Raw genomic sequence first — 20,688 nt, forward strand, 5'->3', positions numbered from 1 at the left:
TGACATCTCCACTTGGATGTCTAAACAGGCTGAATATTTTAACATCTCCAGACCAGAGCGGCTGATATCCATGCCCAACAAACAAATCCTTCTGCAGTCTTCACTAGTTCATTATATAGGTACTCTGTCTTCCACTTGTTCAGCTGAGAAACCCTCAGATCATCCTTGACTCCTCTCTCATATTCTATATCTAATCCTTAGGTAAACCCTATCAGCTCTCTCTCTCTCTCTTTTTTTTTTTTTCATTTAAAGATTTTATTTTCTTATTTAGAGAGAATGCATGTGCATGGGGGTAGGGAGAGGGAGAGGGAGAGAAAATTTCAACCAGACTCCCTGCTGAGCATAGAGCCCAATGTGGGGCTTGATCCTCTGACCTTGAAATCATGACCTGAGCCAAAATCAAGAGTTGAATGGTCAATTGACTGAGCCACCTGGATACCCCCCCCCCCCAATTAGGTCTTCTTGCTTCCATTATCATTCACCTACAGTCTGTTCTCAGCATAATAGGTAATCCCTCCAAAATGCAAGTCAGATATGTCACTTCTCTTCCAAACCTTCTAGTGGCTGGCCACTTCACTCAGAGTAAAAGTCAAATCCTTACAATGATTTCTAGGTAAGGCCCTATGGAATCTGGCTACTTCTTTTCGTTTCTTAACTTTCCTTTTTAATTCTCTCAAATATAGACAGATAGGCATTTTCTGAATTACTTGAATGTGCTTGGCACACTGCTGCCCCAGGGCCTTTGCATTTGCTGTTTTCTCTGCCTCAGATGCACTGCTCCTGATATCTGGGTGACTTCCTTCCTCACTTATTTTAGGTCTTTACACAATTGTAATTTTCTCAATGAGACCCTCCCTGGCCACCCTGTCTAAAACCCACCGCCCTGACACTTCTGACTTTTCCTTCTTTTTCTGTGTTACTTAGATCTCTAATATACTATATGTTAGTATACTAGAATACCAGATATTCTGCATATTCCCTTATTTATTATCTGTCTTACCCAGTTTAGTGTCATTGCATATCCTTTTAATTGCATCTTCTTAATTTCTAATAGTTCTTTCTTCATTTAGCTCTTTTATCCCCTCATATTTGCATCACAGCTGCTTTCTAGTTGTGACTCCTTACCTCAGTCTTGTTAAGCACAAACCTGCTAAAAATTTTCTCTTTAAGTACATTTTATTATAATATTGCCTGTCTGCTTAAGAATTGGCTTACCTTCCCGTTCTTTCTTATGTTCAGTCTGATCTTTTTATCACTTAGCAACGTACTTATTCTTATTCCTTTGGGAGGGAGTAGTAGCTCCATCTCTCTGCCCCTCCCATGTGTAGCCATACTGTCTTCTGCTGAAGTCACAGTCATCTGCATACTGTCACCTAAATGGGCTCTATCGTCTCCTGCCTCTGCTGTGGCTCCTCTCCTTTAGCACCACACCATTTGGCTTCCATCTGTCAAAATCTGACTGAAAACTCTTACTAAAAGTTTTTTGTGATATAATTGAATAGTTTTTACTATATTATGTTTAATACTGTTTTTCCATGATATGCTTTTCATGGAGAAATATATCTATAGATATATTGACTCCTGTTTTACCTTTTATAAATACGTTCGTGAGTTTAATACTTTATTGGAATTAATAAGAGAAGATAATACATTCTATGGTTGCTGTCATTTTCAAGAACATAAATTTTACTAATTACAGAATGGTTTTATTGAACTAACATTAATATTTTTTAAAATTTTCTTATTTTAGGTATCATTGCCCAATGCCCAAGATATTTTATGTTCAGCTGACTGTAGGAAATAATGAGTTTTTTGGGGAAGGGAAGACCCGACAAGCTGCTAGACACAATGCTGCAATGAAAGCCCTCCAAGCACTGCAGAATGAACCTATTCCAGAAAAATCACCTCAGGTATGTTATTACTGCCACACATGACCATTTCTTCATTATTAGCTTCCTGGTGCGATTTTTGACAAGACAAATAAATGCGTTTTTATAAATAAAAGAAATAGTCTCTTCTGATAGGAAAGAATATTACGAGTAGTGACCTGCTATAATTTGTTTCTTAGAGCACCTGTCTGTTGTACCAGTCTCATGTGTTCCTCCTAGGATGACCTTACCTTTGAGAACTTTGGTTCACCTATGGAGGTTACTTCTCAGGCAACACTGGGTTTGGGGATGTGAACAAGGATGAGAAATAGCATTCATTTGCCTTACATTTAATGCTACATTTATTGAGAGTGGGTTCATTGTGTCAATTTTGAATGAAGGAGTTTAAAGTGGAAGATATTTTTGTGGATTTGTTCTTCAGTCCTACTTTATTTTACAGACCAGGATATCGAGGCTGATCTGAATATTTGCACCCATTCCCATGGCTTCAGCTGCTTTCTATATTGATTTCAAAATAGTATGAGCTCAGACATGTCTTTTAAGTTACCTTGTTATTGAGTTCTCCACTTAGTTATTGCAAATTGTTCTGTTTGACCCATGTATTTCCCATGCCCTCAAATCTCTTGTCCTCCCCCTTTGAGATTCATCTTAGTAAATGGCCGACTTAGGTTTTAGGTTTTTTTCTCCTTGTACACTTCATTTTTTTATATTTTTAAAGATTTTATTTATTCATGAGAGACAGAGAGGCAGAGACATAGGCAGAGGGAGAAGCAGGCTCCATGCAGGGAGCCTGACGTGGGACTCAGTCCCGGGTCTCCAGGATCAGGCCCTGGGTTGAAGGTGGCGCTAAACTGCTGAGCCACCGGGCTCTTACCTGTTTGCTTCTCTGTTTTCACACTAAGTCATAAGTTTCTTGGCAGTAAGAATACTGTCTCTTGATCTTTTTATCTCTAATACCCTGTGATCAACATCTATGAATCCCTTCTGAAGTATGTGTTGAAGAAGTAAGTAAGTAACTAAATTGGTACCAGATCCAAACAGAGAGTTCCAAAACCCTGATTTGCATCCTATAATCTTTCTATAATTTAGAAAGAAGATTAAATAGCATATTAGAATATAAGGGAAAGTGTGTGTATGTGTAGATGGGGGTTAGACATCTCTGAAGAGAATTGAATCTGGGGACATAGTATAAACTCAAATTAGTATATGGTTGAGTAAAAGATTTCCACATTCAGCATTTATCCCTCCACTTTGAGTAAAAAAAACACTAAAAATTAAATCACAAAAAGCCTCACAGCAAATCCTACAACTACAGTGGTTCTATAGGAATCCACAAGATATAGTCTCTGGTTTCTTGTTTCTTAGTATATTTTAAATAGGACCTCTTGATTGTAAAATATATTTACAGTTTGTTACAAAGTAAAGATTCCATTGTCATCCTATTTTTTGTCATTTAGAATGGCGAATCAGGAAAAGAAATGGATGATGACAAAGATGCGAATAAATCGGAGATCAGCTTAGTGTTTGAAATAGCTCTGAAGCGAAATATGCCCGTCAGTTTTGAGGTATGTGCTCAGTAGTGATCTTCCATTTCTCTCACACTGCTCCTCACTATTTAAAATAAATAAATTAATTAACTGGCATACTTAAATTTAGAAATTTAGAAAACTAGTATCCTGAAAGAGTTAATGTGCTTCCTTTTTTTTTTTTTTTTTAAGATTTTATTTATTTATTCATGAGAGAGGCAGAGACATAGGTAGAGGGAGAAACAGGCTCCCTCTACCTATAATTTTTGGGAGCCTGATGCGGAACTTGATCCCAGGACCCCGGGATCACGACCTGAGCCAAAGACAGATGCTCAACCATTGAGCGACCCAGGTGCCCCTTAGTGTGCTTCCTTATGTTCAAACTCTCTAACATGAAATCATATAGGCTTAGGGGAAAATAGGACTTACTATAATATCATGGATTTCTGCTGATCTCCTTGGCATTTCTGTATTTGTATGTAATGTATGTATGTATGTATGACAATTTTAATTTTCATCATAACATTTATTTTCTGAATATGAGATAATTTGTAGTAAAGTTTGGTGTTTTTAATAGCATCAAATTGGAAGTATTCAAGTTAATATTTAGACATATGTTACTACTAAATTCTTCTAAGTTTGTGAAATCAAAATAGGTTTAAATTTAACTTTTACAAATAAATCACTAAGAAGTAATTAAGCAGCTCTCTACTTATAACCAGATAAACATGTCGCAAAGTGTTTATAAAATGTGAAATTTAAAAGGGAAAAGTTTTAAATTATTCTAATACCTCCTTTATTAAGAGGTCACTAATTTTGTAACTCAAATATCTAGAAAGTAGGCAAAGCCCAGGAAATAAGCAAAGACAGTTATGGAGTATCTTTCAAATTATGGATGTTCACCCACTAGAAAGCTCCCATGTTTTATTCACTGGCAAGATCAGCTGACCTTGACTGAGAACCCATCTCCTTATACACAATTCTCCTCAGTTGGGTTATCTGATTTCTCACCTTATGGCAAATTAAAAGCAGCAAAGTGAGGAAGACAAGGATGTAATATACTTGAGGGCCTGTTGGTCTCAGCAAGAAATGATAGGGGAAATTTAGAAAACCTATCAAAAGTAATTACATGTACTCAAAAATTATTGGAACGTGAGCCCTTTAAAGGCTACAATGAATAGGAATAATTTTATAAGTCTTAGATATCCTTGGAATCATCAATATCATATCATATAGAATATTTGGTTTTCATAATAATGATCTAATGTGAGCAATAAAAATTCAGATGTTTAGTATTCTCTGTTAAGTCAGTATATATATATTTTTTAATTGAGGAAGATATTCATCAAAGTAATTAAAATAAACAGTTTGGTGTTTCAACTAGCAAATTACATGGAAAGTATGCTTATCATAAATTTCTTATCTCCCACCATGTTGGATTATTGAGACGCTGTGTTGTTTTCCTTTTCCTTTCCTAATTGGTATCTCATATTAGAAGACAATTTGTTTTTTAAGATTTTATTCATTTAATCATGAGAGATACAGACAGATAGAGAGGCAGAGACATAGGCAGAGGGAGAAGCAGGCTCCCTGCAAGGAGCTAGATGTGGGACTCGATCCCGGACCCCAGGATCATGACCTAAGCCGAAGGCAGGTATTTAACTGCTGAGCCACCCAGGTGTCCCTAGAAGACAGTTTTAATATAAAGTTAAATGGTAAGCTATTTAACTAAATAGGGTATCTTTTATAGGTCAAAATTTTGAAGGAGACTATAGTTTTGAGCATTCAGGTTTTGAAAGACCTCTTTCCTCCAAAGGCTGGCATAGTTTAAAGAACACATTAAAACAGGGTTTAGGAACATTCATAGATGACAGATTCATAACCCATTACTGTAGAAAAATAAGTATTTTTATGGCATTTTTAAAGATCATGTCGCAGGAAGAAATATTCTTTTCTATAAAACAGCCTTTGGGGCCTCCATCAAAAATAGGTTATTTTTACCCATAAGTCATTTTTGAGAGGCTTCCACATGCAGGATGCTTTATGGGCTAGAGAACTCCAGGAAGAAGTAGTCTTGTACTTCAGTAACTTACTCTTATAGAGAAGAAATTAGAGATGTACACAGTTACATACAAATTATTGTTCTGAATGGTCTATGTACCTAATCCAATGTGTGGTGTGTTTTATATTCTTAATTTTCTGTTCCATAAGAAACTGGGTCACTATAATTAGAATTGCCTATTGTAAGCTAGTAAAACACAAATTTTGACTGTGAATTGAATGTATTTGTTTTTTTTTTTTTTTGTTCTTTCAGCTTCAGTTCATTAACATCATTAGTATCATAAATGGTCACTATATAATATCTTCATAATTTTATTAAAGAAATCTATAATTTTGGCATAATTCTTTATAATTTCAATTATGATACAAACACTTAAAAAAGACTCATGCAATGAGAACATTTCTTAAGTGCCTATGTTAAATATTTCATTTATATTTAATAGGTTATTAAAGAAAGTGGACCTCCACATATGAAAAGCTTTGTTACTCGGGTGTCAGTGGGAGAGTTCTCTGCAGAAGGAGAGGGAAATAGCAAAAAACTCTCCAAGAAGCGCGCTGCAACCACCGTCCTACAGGAGCTTAAGAAACTTCCGCCTCTTCCTGTGGTTGAAAAGCCAAAATTATTTTTTAAAAAACGCCCTAAAACAATAGTAAAGGTAAGTGTATGCTTGTGAATATTGGTCAGTTTTGCTTTATAAATATGGTAACTATAGGTAAACATTTTTCCGTGGGACAGGCTCCTAAACCTGTGGATTATATACAGTCCTAGAGTCAGTGTTGGCCCTGGACTATAAATCAGTAACAGTTCTGTTTTGCTTTTAGACATTTATACACCTGCATTTGTTCATGAAATAATGATATCTTCCATATTTGTAGTTTTTAATGGTTTAAAAGACATTATCTTATTCATAATCACCTTTAGTGTAATTCTCATCAGGACTGTATAAGGTAGATGACATTACCCCTCCTTTTATAAGTAAAGTTTTATGAAACACGTTCAAAGAATTTGCTCACTTTTATTCACCTGGGCTGTGGAGCAACTTGAACTTCTAGGATTTCCAGTCCTGTGTTCTTTCTGCACACTAGGTTGCAATACAGTGATTTCTTGGGATATCATGAAATGATAATAGGTTACAGAGTAATAATCATATGAATAATACTAATGCTGGTGACAGCAGTAGCAGCTAGTAAATATAAAGCACTGTGTGTCTTTACACTTCATGGACTTTATCACATTTAATCCTCATAGCCGCCCTATGAGGTAAATGGTATTATTTTGTTTCTATTCTCTCAGGCATGGCATACCTTTGCCAAAGAAGAAAATAGAGCACACACTTTTTGACTCTTTCTTTGACTGGAGGAGATTTTGTTTTGGTTGTTTACACTAAACACAACAACAATCAAAAAAAAGAAATGAGATGATTTGGCACGGAGAACAGGATACTGCCTATGAGTGCTCAATATATATGACATGCATGAGCTGGAGTTCTGTTCATAGAGTAAGCCTTAAACTGCCAGCATATCAGTTGTCAAGTCAGTGTCACTTACTTAGCAGACTTCTGGTTAGGCTCTACAAATCAAGGATTACAAAAATGAAGTATGGTTAACCCTTGAACAACATGGGTTTGAACTGCATGAGTCCATTTATATGCAGATTTTTTTGGGTAAATACAGTGTTATAAGTATATTTTCTTTTCCTTATGATTTTCTTAGTAACATTTTTCCTCTTTAGTGTAAGAATATAGTATATAATAAAACATACAAATATATGTTACTAGTAAGGCTTCTGATCAACTGTAGGCTATTTGTAGTTATGTTTTGGGGGAATCAAAACATAAAACCAAAAAGAAGTTATACATGGATTTTTTGACTGAGTGGGGCATTTTGACTGAGTGGGCATTGGCACTTCTTCCAACCTTGTTCAAGAGTCAAGGTCAACTGTACATTTTATCTCCAATGAACTTCTTTTGTTTAGATTGTACAGTGGTACAACCCCAGTATTTTTATAGATTTTCTGCCTTTTGCACCTGTTTTATTTAAAAACACACACATACACATTTACATAATAAATGACTATATAAGCACATGTTCTTAATGAATACTATCATTATCTCTTAATGAATACTATCATCTCACTGAGAAGGTGTAGGTTATATGTTCCTTTAAATAGCATTCTACTATATATGTAAGGTAGACTAAAAATAAATGCCAAATAGATCTGCTTATCATGAATCCTATTGGTTCTGAGGGCTCACTTTCATTCATATGCTCTAACCATGTGGTCAGGGAGTGGGATATTGCCTTAAAATGTAACATTTGGATTCAGTTTTGACTGTGAAAACCTGTGACCTGAGCAAGTTACCTGACTTTTCTAATCTTACATTTCTTTATTTATAAAGGTAAGAATAATAATTGAACTTGCTTCATAGGAGTGTGATGTGTTAACTGAAATATACACAGAATGTGTTAGTAATTATTATTAAATGTTAACAGTGCAAATTTTAAGTGCTCAATAAAGATGAACTATTGTTATTTTGAAACTGTCTATGCACATTTTATGTGTATGTGAATATATCCATGGTCTGTTTTCTTAAATATATTTTTAAGAAATTTTATTTCTATGGTATAGTAGATATATTTGAGATATTAGTGTCAGGTGTACAATATATTGACTCAGCAGAGTACTTCTTATCACTGTTTGTTATTACAGTATTATTGACTATGTTCTCTATGCTATACTTTTCATCCCTGTAACTTCTTTTTTTGAAGTTCTTCTTCATCCCATTCACCTATTTCCCCCATTCTCCTCCCCTCTGCCAACCACCAGTTTGTGTTCTGTATTAGTGAGTCTGTTTTTTGTTTTGTTTTGTTTTAAATCTTTATATATATAAAATCTGTAGTTTTTCCCTGATGAAAAAAACAGTACTCTGCATCAGAATGGCAGCACAAAACTGGTCACAACAATTTCTATCTAATTTATTAAGCTGAAACTAATCTTTAAAAAAATTTTTTTTAAAGGTTTTATTTACTTATTTGAGAGAGAGACAAAGATAGCAAGAGGGAGCACAAGCAAGGAGGAGAGAGGTAGAAGCAGGCTCCCCGCTGAGCAAGGAGCCTGATCTGGGGCTTGATTGCAGGACCCCAGGATCATGACCTGATCGGAAGGCTTAACAGACTGAGCCACCCAGACACCCCCAAACTAAATGTAATCTTAATAAGTTACAATATAATGAGCCATTCAGCAAGAAAAGATCTATACATTTTTATGGTAGGATATAAACATAACCCTTGTTGTTTTTAACTGTAGTTATTAAAAGCAGGATTATTGTATATGTGTTATTCCCCAGAGTGGGGAGAAACATTTCAAATTCTCAAAATTATTTGCCGCTACTTTTAGTTATATAAGGAAGGTGCTCCAGAACTTTCTTCCTATCCACCATTCAGATCTCAGCTTAAACTTGACTTCTTTACGGAAGCCTTCTTTGTTCTCCCCTACTTCCAGATTAGGTTAGCCCCCTGCATTTTTCCTCACATACATCACACTTGGAATTATTTCTACCATGTCTGTCTTGTGTTAAAATAAAGCCCATAGACATCTTCTGAAATGTAAGGTTATTTTGAGAAAGCAGCATGCATATAATGAGTTGGGAATCTAGATAATTTTAAGTATGATGGGGCAATTAATGGGTAGGTTGGAATAATATCTCGGTTTTCAGCATTTTTATTCTTCCTTATACGTCTTATACAACTAGACTCTATAGTTCCTTCTTATGCAATAGAAACAGAATAAACTGTTGATTTACCTAGATTTTATTTAAAATAATAATAACATTATTTTATTTAATTTTCTTAATAATGCTGTGATGTTGCTGTTATACCATTTTACATATGAGATTCTTGATGTTTAAGAGACTTACTCAAGATCATGTAACAGTCAGGTTCTAGGTCCAGTAATGTCTGATTCCAGTGCCCATTGGAGACTGATTGTGAACTCCTTTTGGATTTTAAGATTAACTCTACGGAATTTTCTTGTTAAAATGTAAGACTGCCCTTGTGAGGTCTCTGGGCTTATATTTTGTGTTTTAATGTCTTCTCTTCTGTAAGATGAGACTTCAGAGAAGTGTTTCTGATGTTGAAGATAAAATTTTCTGGACACAACTGTTATAAGACTGTCTATACTAGTTTGTGAAAAGACAACAGAAGACTTGATATCCAAGGAATAACTTAATTATCAAGGATGCTAGTAGTAAATTTTAATCAAGGGAAGAAATCAGCCATTCTTAATGTTCTCAGTCTCTGTTATTATCTAATTGGATTTATCCATCTGTTTTTTGTTTTTTTTTTTGTCATTGGAATCCATATCAACAACAGTGTTTTGGAACTGAACATTTTTTTAAGTGAGGGGAGGGGCAGAGGGATAGGAAGAGAGACGATCTTAATTAGGCTCCATGCCCATTGTGGAGGTAGATGTGGAGCTTGATCTTATGACGCTGAGATCATGACCTGAGCCCAAATCAGGAGTCAGATGCTTAACCAAATGAGCAACCCAGGCTTCCCCAGGGAACTTAAGGACACTTTTATAAAAGAGGCAAATTAAACAAGAATAAAGACAGTATATCATTGAAATTATATTTTTACTTGAATATCTTCATGAAGTAGGCATACTCTAGTGCTGGACTCAAAAGCTTCCCTTCACCTTTTCATTGATATCTCAGACTTGTAACTAATTATCTACATTCGTCTTTTTTCATAAGTACTTTACTTTCTTTATAATTCGTTTAGTTTTCTTTTTCGGTGGGGGGTATGTAAGTAGAGATGGAAAAAATTATTTTATCAAAAGCTAAAATTTTCCTTTTCTCTTCTGGTCTTCCACTTAACTCTTATAGTACTGAAGTTCTCAGTCTTTTTCTTCTCTTACTCTTTTCATACTTTTAGGGCTTTAATTCAGTCTTTATATAGATGATTCTCAAGTACTCTTTGCTCTGCACTGCCTTTTGGACATCTTCACTTCAAAATTTCACAAGCACATCAAACTCATCATAATTTCCTTCTCCTCCAGCATTCCTTATCACAGTGCCTGGCATCACCATCCTGCTGCTGAAATAAAAACATGGGAGTTATTTAAAAATTTTTTTAATTTAAATTCAACTAATTAACATATAATGTATTATTGGTTTCAGAGGTAAAAGTCAGTGATTCATCAGTCTTATATAGCACTTATATACCTAGTGCTCATTACATCACATGTCCTCCTTAATGCCCATCACCTACTTACCCCATCCCCCAACACCCTTCTTCCCTCCAGTGACTCTCAGGTATTTCTTATGATTAAGAGTCTCTTATGGTTTGTTTCCCTCTCTGATTTTATCTTATTTTTTCCTCTCTTCCCTTATAATCCTCTGTTGTGTGTGTGTGTTTTTTTTAAGATTTTATTTATTTATTCATGAGAGCCACAGAGAGAGGCAGAAACATAGGCACATAGGCAGAGGGAGAAGTGGGCTCTTTGCAGAGAGCCTGATGTGGGACTCGATCCCAGGAAAGGCAGACTGAGCCACTCAGGTGTCCCTAAAAAAAAAGATTTAAAAAGCTTTCCTCATAAACATTACCCATATAATGTTAAAAATAGAGTGCCTTCTAAATGGTTTATATATTTGTAGGTTAAAAAGTATATTAAGTAAAAATAAGATCTACTGCCCAACTTGAATGTAGAACATTTCTGACTGAGATTGAAGTTTTGTATGAAGTTTTGTATGTGCCCCTCTTCTGTCACATTCAGATGCCACCTCACATAACCACAATCATTCGTTTTATATTTAATATTTCCTTACTTTATAATTTTACTGAATGTTTTTCTGAAAAGTTAGTATTTGGTTAGTTAGCTTTTAAAACAGCTTTATTGGGCAGCCCCGGGTGGCTCAGTGGTTTAGTGCTGCCTTCAGCCCAGGGTGTGATCCTGGAGACCTCGGATCGAGTCCCACGTTGGGCTCCTGCATGGAGCCTGCTTCTCCCTCTGCCTGTGTCTGTGCCTCTCTCTCCCTCTCTCTCTGTGTCTCTCATAAATAAATAAAATCTGAAAGAAAAAAAAAAGCTAATAAATAGCTTTATTGAAGTACAATGGACATATAATGAAGTGTACATATTTAAAGCCTACTATTCGATATGTTTTGATATGTGTGTACACCTGTGAAACTGACCATCATCAAGGTAATGAACCTACCTATGGCTCCCAAAAGTTCCCTCTTGCTCCTTTGTAATCCCCTCCATCCTCCACTCCCAAGAAACAACCCCTTTTTTTTTTGGCTGGCTTCTTTCACTTAGTATGAATCATTTTGAAACTCATTCATGTTGTTGCATGTATCAGTTATTGGTTCTATTTTAATGCCAAGTAGTATTTTGTTGTATAGTTATACCACCCTTTGTTTATCCATTTTCCCTTTGGTTATTTTAAAAAAAATAATATTTTGGATGTTTCTCATTTTGGGCTGTAAGTAAAGCTGCTATGAACATTTGTGTATGAGTTTTATGGGCATAAGCTTCCCTTTTGGGGGGGATAAATGCTTGGGAGTGAATGACTTGGTCATTTAATAGGTGTATATTCAACATTTTAAGGGACTGCCAATTGTTTTTTAAAATGAATGTACTGTTTTACATTCTTATCAGCCCTGTGAGAACTCTAATTGCTGCACCTCCTTTCTAATATGTAGCAGTCTTAAATTTCAGTTGCACAAATGTGTGTATTGATATCTTTTTGTGGTTTTGATTCACATTTCTCCCATGACTGATGATATTGAGCATTTTTTATGTGTTTTATAACACATGAAGCTTGATGAAGTGTTGTTTAGCTCTTTTGCCCATTTGAAAAATTAAGTAATATAAATAATAATAATAAAATGTAAATAATAAATATATTATTGAATTTTGAGAGGTCTTCATATACTTGGGATACAAGTTATTTTTTATCAGTGAGAATTTTTTTAAATTGAAGCATAAATGACATACAATATCCTGTTAGTTTCAGGTGTACATCATAGTGTTTCAGTATTTTTGTACATTATGAAATGATCCCCATTGAGTCTAGTTATCATCTGTCACCATACAAAGTTGTTATTATATCATTGACTTCATTCCCTATGCTGTGCATGATGTCCCTATGACATTTATTTTATATCTAGAAGTTTGTACCTCTTAATCCTCTTCACCTGTTTCACTCCCCTCCCGTACAAGTTCTTTATCAGATATGGGGTTTGCAAATATTTTCTCCAAGCCTATGACTCATCCTTTTCAAAGAATAGAAGTTATTAATTTTGAAGAAGTCCAATTTATTGTTTTTATGGAATATAATTTTAGTGTTGTACCTAAGAAATTGTCACCTAACAAAGTCACAGAAATTTCATCTATATTTTCTTCTGCAAGTTTTATAGTTACATATTATATTTAAATCTGTGAACCATTTGAGCTTATTTTTGTAATGGTATGAGGTATGGATTGAAGTTGGTGGGTTTGTTTTTGTTTTGTTTTGTTTTGTTTGCATATAAATATTCAGTTTCAGTAACTACCCTTGAAAAGACTACCCTTTCTCCAGTGAATTGCTTTCACACCTTTGTCAAAAATCAGTTGACCATATACGTATGGGTCTGTTTCCGGATGCTGCTGTGTTGACTAATCTCTTTATCTTTATTCCAGTGCTCCATATACTGTCTTGATTACACCATAGCTTTATAATAAATCTTGAAATCAGGTAGTCTGAGTCTCCAATTTTGTTTTTTTTTTTTTAAAGTTCAGTTATCAATCCTTTGAGTTTCTATATGAATCTTAGCATTAGCTTATCAATTATTATAAAATAAAGCCTGGTGGGATTTTGATTGGGATTGCAGTGGATTGATGTATCAATTTGAAGAGAATTGACGTTTTAAAAATATTGAGTCTTGATCCATGAACATATGTTTGTCCACTTATTTAGATCTTGTTTAATTTCAACAGTGTTTGGTGGATTTAGTGGGCTTTACATAAATTATATCATTTGATATTTATTCTTCTGTGCTTGCTTTTCTTGAAGTATTTTTTTTTGAAATTCATTCATTTTGAGGTATGTAGCTATCCTTAATTTATTTTCATTTTTATATGCTGCTCCACTAGATAAATATGTCATAACTTATTTGTTCTTTGATAAATGTTTAGGCTATTTCCAGTTTTTTTTCTATTTCAAATAATGCAACTATGGTTATTTTTGTACATATGAGCTAGTGCATATGGGCAACAGTTACTCTCTATCCTCACCAGTTGGGATTGTCAGACTTCTTAAGTTTTGCTAAGTGGATGGGTATAAAATAGTATCTCACTGTAGTTTTAACATGCATTTTCTGAGTCTTAATGAGATTATCTTTTCCTTTTTTTTTTTCTGTTAAAAATCTATTCATCTCTTTTGCCCATTTTTCTTTTACATTGTCTTAATACTTATTAGGAGTTTTAAGATGTATATTTTAGATACTGGATATATCTTTGTTTTAGTTATATATATATATATGTGTGTGTATATATATATATATGAACTGGTAAGGAGATATCTGCAATATATATATCTCCTTATATATATATCTGCAATATATATATATCTCCTTATATATATATCTCCTATATATATATTGCAGATATCTCCTTACCAGTTCAAGGAGATATATATATATTGCAGATATCTTCTTACCAGTTCATGGCTTGGCTTTTTTACATTTTTTTTTTTTTGTAAAGATTTTATTCATTTATTTGAGAGAGAGAAAAAAAATACAGAGCAGCAGGAGGGGCAGAAGGAGAGGGACAAGCAGTCTCGCCCGATACAGGGCTTGATCCCAGGACCTGTGACTATGACTTGAGCTGAAGTCGGAACTCTCAACCAATTGAGCCATCTAGGTGCCCCTCTTTTTGTGTGTTTTGATGAACAGAAGTTATGAAGCAACTCTAACATACTGAAGAGTTTAACAGCAGACTTGACCCAACTTATCAGTAATACCTTTGAGCCTCAATCCCATAGAAGCCTTAGTTTCAGTTCCGTTCTATGATTTACCATTATAAATGTTCATAAATGGCTATCCAGTCACATTATCTTCTCCAGTTATAGTTTTGGGGTGCAGAGGATGAGGGGAGAACCATTGTTTCTTTAAGGATCCAATAACAAGTTTTACCAGCATGTTTTGAAATTTTTTCTTAAATTATTTTTTAGGCTGGACCAGAGTATGGTCAAGGAATGAATCCCATTAGCCGCCTGGCTCAAATTCAGCAGGCCAAAAAGGAAAAGGAGCCAGATTATGTTTTGCTTTCAGAAAGAGGAATGCCTCGACGTCGGGAATTTGTGATGCAGGTATTTATAACATTTATATTAGAAAAAAAGTTTGTAAACACTGAAAAAAAAATAGAAACCTCCAGGTTGTAATAGAGATATGGGGGAAAGGCAAGAACTAGGAAGTAAAACCAGGCCCACCTGCCAACTTGGTTGAAACGTTCAAATGGCAAGGACATGTTAGAATAGACAGTCTGGGTTTTTTAAGGGACTGTGGGTTCACGGAGGTTGTTTACCACAGTTTATAGTTTAGAATGCCTATCTCTAACTGATGTTACAGTTTGCAGCCAGATGCCGTTAACGACTGAGGAGTAGGATATGGATGGAATTAGAAACATAATTTAGAAGAGAGATGTAGTAGATGGAATAGGGCCAAGAGCATGAGCTTTTGGATTATCAGGAAAATTCGGAAAAGAAAGCTAACTGTGGTGAGGATTGAGGAACTCACTTGCTGAGAGATTTAGGCATTTAGATTTAGAGGTTAGATTGAGGCACAATGCCTAAAATGCCCTCCTTTTAAAATTCTTCCTATTCATCTTCATTTGCGAACTCAAGCCCCAGTATTGAAGAAACCTTTAATTCTTACTGTGTAAGTTTCAAACATATCCAAAGGTGGATATACTAAGTAGTAGACTATTAAGTATACTATTATACTGGTATAATAACTAATACTAGCTGATATTTAGCCACAGATCATTTCAGCCTACCTACTTAGTGTATATCACTAAAAATATGGAAGTTTTTCTTTTATGTTCTTATATTAGGCATGATTCATATTCATTAGAATTGTCCAATACCCAGTCCATATTTGAATTCTCCTTATTGTCCCAAAACTTTTTATTATAAATGGCTTGTCAGGAAAACTTTTTTTCCAGTCAGATCCATGGATGGTCACCTTTGATGTAATCCAGTTAAAATCCACAGATATTAAATCCTGACCATGTGGCAGGCATTTTGCTGGTAACAAATAGTATCTCATATTGATTAGCTTTTCATACTTATCTTCTTTTTTTTTTTAAGTTATTATTTATTTATTTGAGAGAGAGAGTGCACTCATGTGTGTACATGAGCCAGGAGAGGGGGAGAGAAAGTGGGAGAGGAAGAGGGAAAAAATCCCAAGCAGTCTCCATGCTGAGTGTGGAACCTGACTAGGGGCTCAGTCTCACAACCCTGAAATCATGACCTACGCTGAAACCAAGAGTCAGTCACTTAACTGATTGGGCCACCCAAGCACCCCCTTTTCATACATTTCTAAACTTTACCTTCTTTCTCAATTTATAATCTCCATGTTTCTTTATCTCATAGTACCCAATATAATATATGTATATAGTAGTACCTTAAGAAACTCGTGGTGTATATATGCTGCCTGTCTGCCTGATTGAGAGCTATTAAGTTTGGCTTTGTTGGAGATGTAAACTTATGATACAGTCACAGATATACCATGGTTGGGAATCTTGATATCCAAAAAGTGAGGAATACTACTAGTTAAGGACATTACTATCTAGATGTCATTAAGACCCAAGACAAATTTTATTCTAGTATTTTCACTTCATAAAATGCTTTATCGTTTTTCTTTTTACATGATTAGCTTTGAAGAGTTCTAGGAAGTATTTTTTGAACTCCAAAACTTGAGGGAAGAAAAATCACCTAAAACCTATATTAAGAATAAAAACTGGCATTGCCTTTATTTAACATTTTTTTTTTCCTGTGGAGTATATTGAGTACCCCTTTTGAAAAAGGAATTTAGAATATCTTAGGCCAGCTTCCATTTTATGGGTATTCATAAACATTGTAGTCAAATGGGAACATTTGGCTGTGCTTTTAAATGTTTTCACACTGAATTCATATTGCTTTTCCCCCTTCAGAAAGCCCCAGTGGATTCATTATAGTATTGCAGCAAGTTTATCAAAGTAAAGGCTTTTGTATAAACTATTTAAGTAATGTTATCATTTGTTATAATTGAATGTGGAAATAAAAATATCTAAAGACAATATGCTCATATTTATCACCCAAAAAATAAATTTGTATGTTACAAAATGGATGTAATTACTTGTATTGATTACTAGACAAAGAAAAATCTCTGATGAGATGATTTGAATATTGATTTCCAAAGCATATTTCTTAAAGCTTTTAATTTTTTTAGAAAGGGATATTTTAATTTTTTGAAGAGAAAATAATGGCTACTAAATTGTATATCACATACACACATTGTGTATAGTACATTCTATTGAGTTAATTTTTCTACTTGTGACTAAAATCTTCAGGTTTCTAAAAAATATATAAATCATTGTCATCAATTTTATTTGTGACTCATTGAAGGATAATTAAGTTTTCAGTATATGCTATTTTAGAACTTTGTTTTAGTTTTTTTTAGAGATTTATTTATTTATTTAAAATATTTTATTTATTTATACATGAGACACACACACACAGAGAGGCAGAGATATAGGGAGAGGAAGAAGCAGACTCCATGCAGGGGGCTCGATGTGGGACTTGATCCCGGGACTCCAGGATCATGCCCTGAGCTGAAGGCAGATGCTTAAGCGCTGAGCCACCCAAGTGTCCCGAGGGCTTGACTCATTTAAATGAGTTGTTTAAAGATAAAAATCTGACAGTCTTAAAGTTATTATGTAGCAAAATAATAAAACTTTGCAGATGAATTAACATTTTAATTTAAATTATTATTTGTAATATTTAAAAAATTTTTGAGTTGTAGGAAGATGACTTATGAAGTTCATTTATGTAATTGCTTTTATAATGATACGATTTTTTTTTCCTTATGAGTGACCACCGTGTTTGTTAGCAGGGAATCAAAGGCATTTATCTATCTATCTATCTATCTATCTATCTATCTATCTATCTATTTATAAGATTTTATTTATTTATTCATTCGTGAGAGACACAGAGAGAAAGAGAGAGGCAGAGACACAGGCAGAGGTTGAAGCAGGCTCCATGCAGGGAGCCCAGTGCAGGACTCAATCCTGGGACTCCAGGATCATGCCCTGGGCTGAAGGCAGGTGCCAAACCGCTGATCCACCTAGGGATCCCCTCAAAGTCCTTTAGCACAGTCATCTTTTAAAAATATTAACAGATAAGTCTAGGATAAGTACCCACAAACTATCGAACATGCCACCATAAAAGTTGTGTGAGACAAGGGTGGGTGAATGGCAAAAATAAATCTGGAAGCATCTGTTCTAACAGTCTCGAAGGTGTCAGAAAAGGTCAAATGGAAAGCTGCAGATACAGATTCAACATGTATGCTGAGATGAGAACAGTATTACCTAAGAGCAGAAGATTGGAGTCAAAGAGTATCAGGCCTGGGTAGATAAATGAGATTTAGAAATGAAGCAGCAAAAGAATTGAATGGGAGTGAGGTGTACATAGCATGTGAAAACAGATGAAATATATTTTGCTGTTCAGTGATCTTGCTTCCATTTATTTTGGCAAGTGTTTTGACCTTCAGAGCAGTAGAGGAAGCTTCTGACGTAGCTGGCCTAATCTGTTAGCTAGCAAGCATTCCAGCAACAACACAGGGGCTAGTAAAGCTGGGGAACAAATCAGACACTGGAAAAAATAACAGGTAGCAGAGGCCTGGCTCTAGCCAGGGACTTAAGCACACATTATACCTAGGGTCTGCTGTCTTCAGGTCAGGGCAGGCCAGCCCAGATATGGGAGGTAGTATGTATTCACTCAGCTCCAGGAATTGACTGTGGACAGTACTTGATCAGTGCTTCTTAGTGAGGTCCCATAGACTACTGCTGATTTGTCGTAATCTGATGGTTTATAGTTTCACAAGAAAAAGCAATGACGTGATTCAAAGACATCACACAGATTTGAACTACAACATTTGTGATAGTTTCAGAAATTCTATAATGAATATATTATCAATGTTTCATATATTACAAAAACTATGTCATTTAGTTCATCTTCACTAAAATTTTGTTAAAAGAGTGTATTTCTTTGTCATATAATTTGCATTGTTTATATTTAAGTTTTTTTCTAACCACTGTGCTAGAAGTACTTCATTCAGTGAAGCTTAAAAGTAGTAATAGAATATGAACACAAATAAAACCTAAATATTAGTGTAAGAATAAATGTCAAATAGTACACACGTGTGGATACCAGATGGAAGTTGTTATGTTCTGAGATAAATGAAATAGCTGATTATAGCTGATTATGCTTTCACCCAGAAACCAAAAAAGAAAACTGTGGGTTAGAAGTATCAAGCTTTGTATCTGAAAGCTGGATTTAGTTGTACCATGTACTAATTCATTGTTAGTACACAGAATACTGTAATTGTGAAATTTTATTAAAGTGGCATGAAGCTATTGAAGCTAAATTTTTTTTTAAAGATTTTATTTATTCACTCATGATAGACATAGAGAGAGAAAGGCAGAGACATAGGCAGAGGGAGAAGCAGGCTCCATGCTGGGAGCCCAACGCAGGACTCGATCCCGGGACTCCAGGATCGCGCCCTGGGCCAAAGGCAGGTGCCAAACCGCTGAGCCACCCAGGGATCCCCTAAATTTTTTTTTAAACAAAGCTCAGTGACATCTGGTAAAATAATCCAAATTTTCATGCATAGATTGCCTGTTCAGCTCTCTTGCTCATTTTTGTACTGGTTTAAAAAAGTAACATTTAGGAATCCACTGTATATTCTGGACTATGAGTCTTTTTTAGTTACAAGGCATTTCAAATATATTTTCTTGTGACTTTTTTTTCTTCCAATTTTAGTGATGTTCCTTTGAGGAACAAAACTAATTTTTTTTTAAAGATTTTATTTATTTGAGATAGTGAGAGAAAGAGAGCATGAATGGGGGGGCAGAGGGAGAGGGAGAAGCAGACGCCTCTCAAGCAGGGAGCCTGATGCATGGCCCTTCCCTGCTCAGCAGGGTGCCCTACTCCAGGCTTAATCCCAGGACCCTGGGATCATGATGAGAGTCAAAGGCAGACGCTTAACCGACTGTGCCACCCAGGTGCCCAGGAAGTAATTAATTTTGTTGCAGTCAAATTTTTCTTTTTTCCCTCATGTTAACTTTAAAGTCTAGACATCCAGAAGAATAATGCCTCCACCTTATTCTTCCTCAAAAGGATCTTAGAAGCTCTTAGCACTTTGTATTTCCATATAAACTTTGGAATCAGCTTGTCAAGTATTGTTTTTTTTTTTTAAGATTTTATTTATTTATTCATGAGAGACAGAGAGAAAGGCAGAGACATAGGCAGAGAGAGAAGCAGGCTCCATGCAGGGAGCTCTATGTGGGACTCAATCCTGGGACTCCAGGATCATGCCCTGGGTCGAAGGCAGGTGCTCAACCACTGAGCCACCAGGTGTCCCAAGCTTGTCAAGTATTGTAAAAACATGTGGGATTTTGATGAGAATTCATTGAATTTATAGGGACGATTTGAAGAGAATTGATACATATTGATTTTCAGGCATATCTCTGTTTATTAGGTTTTTCTTAACTTTTCTCAGTGCTTATTATTTTCTGCAAAGTTCTTAAATATCATAGGTATTTTATTTTCATTTGATCTAAATGATATCTTGTAATTTTCTACTTGATTGTCGATGGGATATAAAAATGCAGTTGGCATTGTATACTACTATTTACACAGAAAACACTCTCATGGATTCTTACAATTTATCTGTAGATATCCTTGGATTTCCTATGTGTCATATCTTCAGATAATGACAGTTAAAACAAACTTTTTTATTTTTATTTTTTTTGACTGTTTTTATACTTCTAATTCTTTTTTTAAATTAATTTAAATTTTTTTTATTTATTTGAGAGAGAGAGTATGTGTGCACAAGCAAGGGGGAGGGGCAGAAGAAGAGGGAGAAGCAGACTCTCCTCTGAGCAGGGCGCCTGACACAGGGCTCAAT

The 20,688-nt window shown here is 35.0% G+C and overlaps 1 protein-coding gene across 44 annotated transcripts in view; it reads left to right on the plus strand.

Annotated features, from left to right (window-relative positions):
• STAU2 (staufen double-stranded RNA binding protein 2) overlaps window positions 1-20,688 on the plus strand; it is a 295,961-nt gene that overhangs the window by 111,628 nt on the left and 163,645 nt on the right. For all 44 annotated transcript variants that reach the window (XM_072734497.1, XM_072734483.1, XM_072734473.1 and 41 more), the window contains 4 exons: window positions 1,751-1,910; window positions 3,347-3,454; window positions 5,920-6,132; window positions 14,691-14,828. In XM_072734497.1, coding sequence (XP_072590598.1) covers window positions 1,751-1,910; window positions 3,347-3,454; window positions 5,920-6,132; window positions 14,691-14,828 — 619 coding nt within the window. The remainder of the gene's footprint in view (window positions 1-1,750; window positions 1,911-3,346; window positions 3,455-5,919; window positions 6,133-14,690; window positions 14,829-20,688) is intronic.

This window comes from Vulpes vulpes, chromosome 13, assembly GCF_048418805.1.
Source record: "Vulpes vulpes isolate BD-2025 chromosome 13, VulVul3, whole genome shotgun sequence".
Lineage (NCBI taxonomy): Eukaryota > Metazoa > Chordata > Mammalia > Carnivora > Canidae > Vulpes > Vulpes vulpes.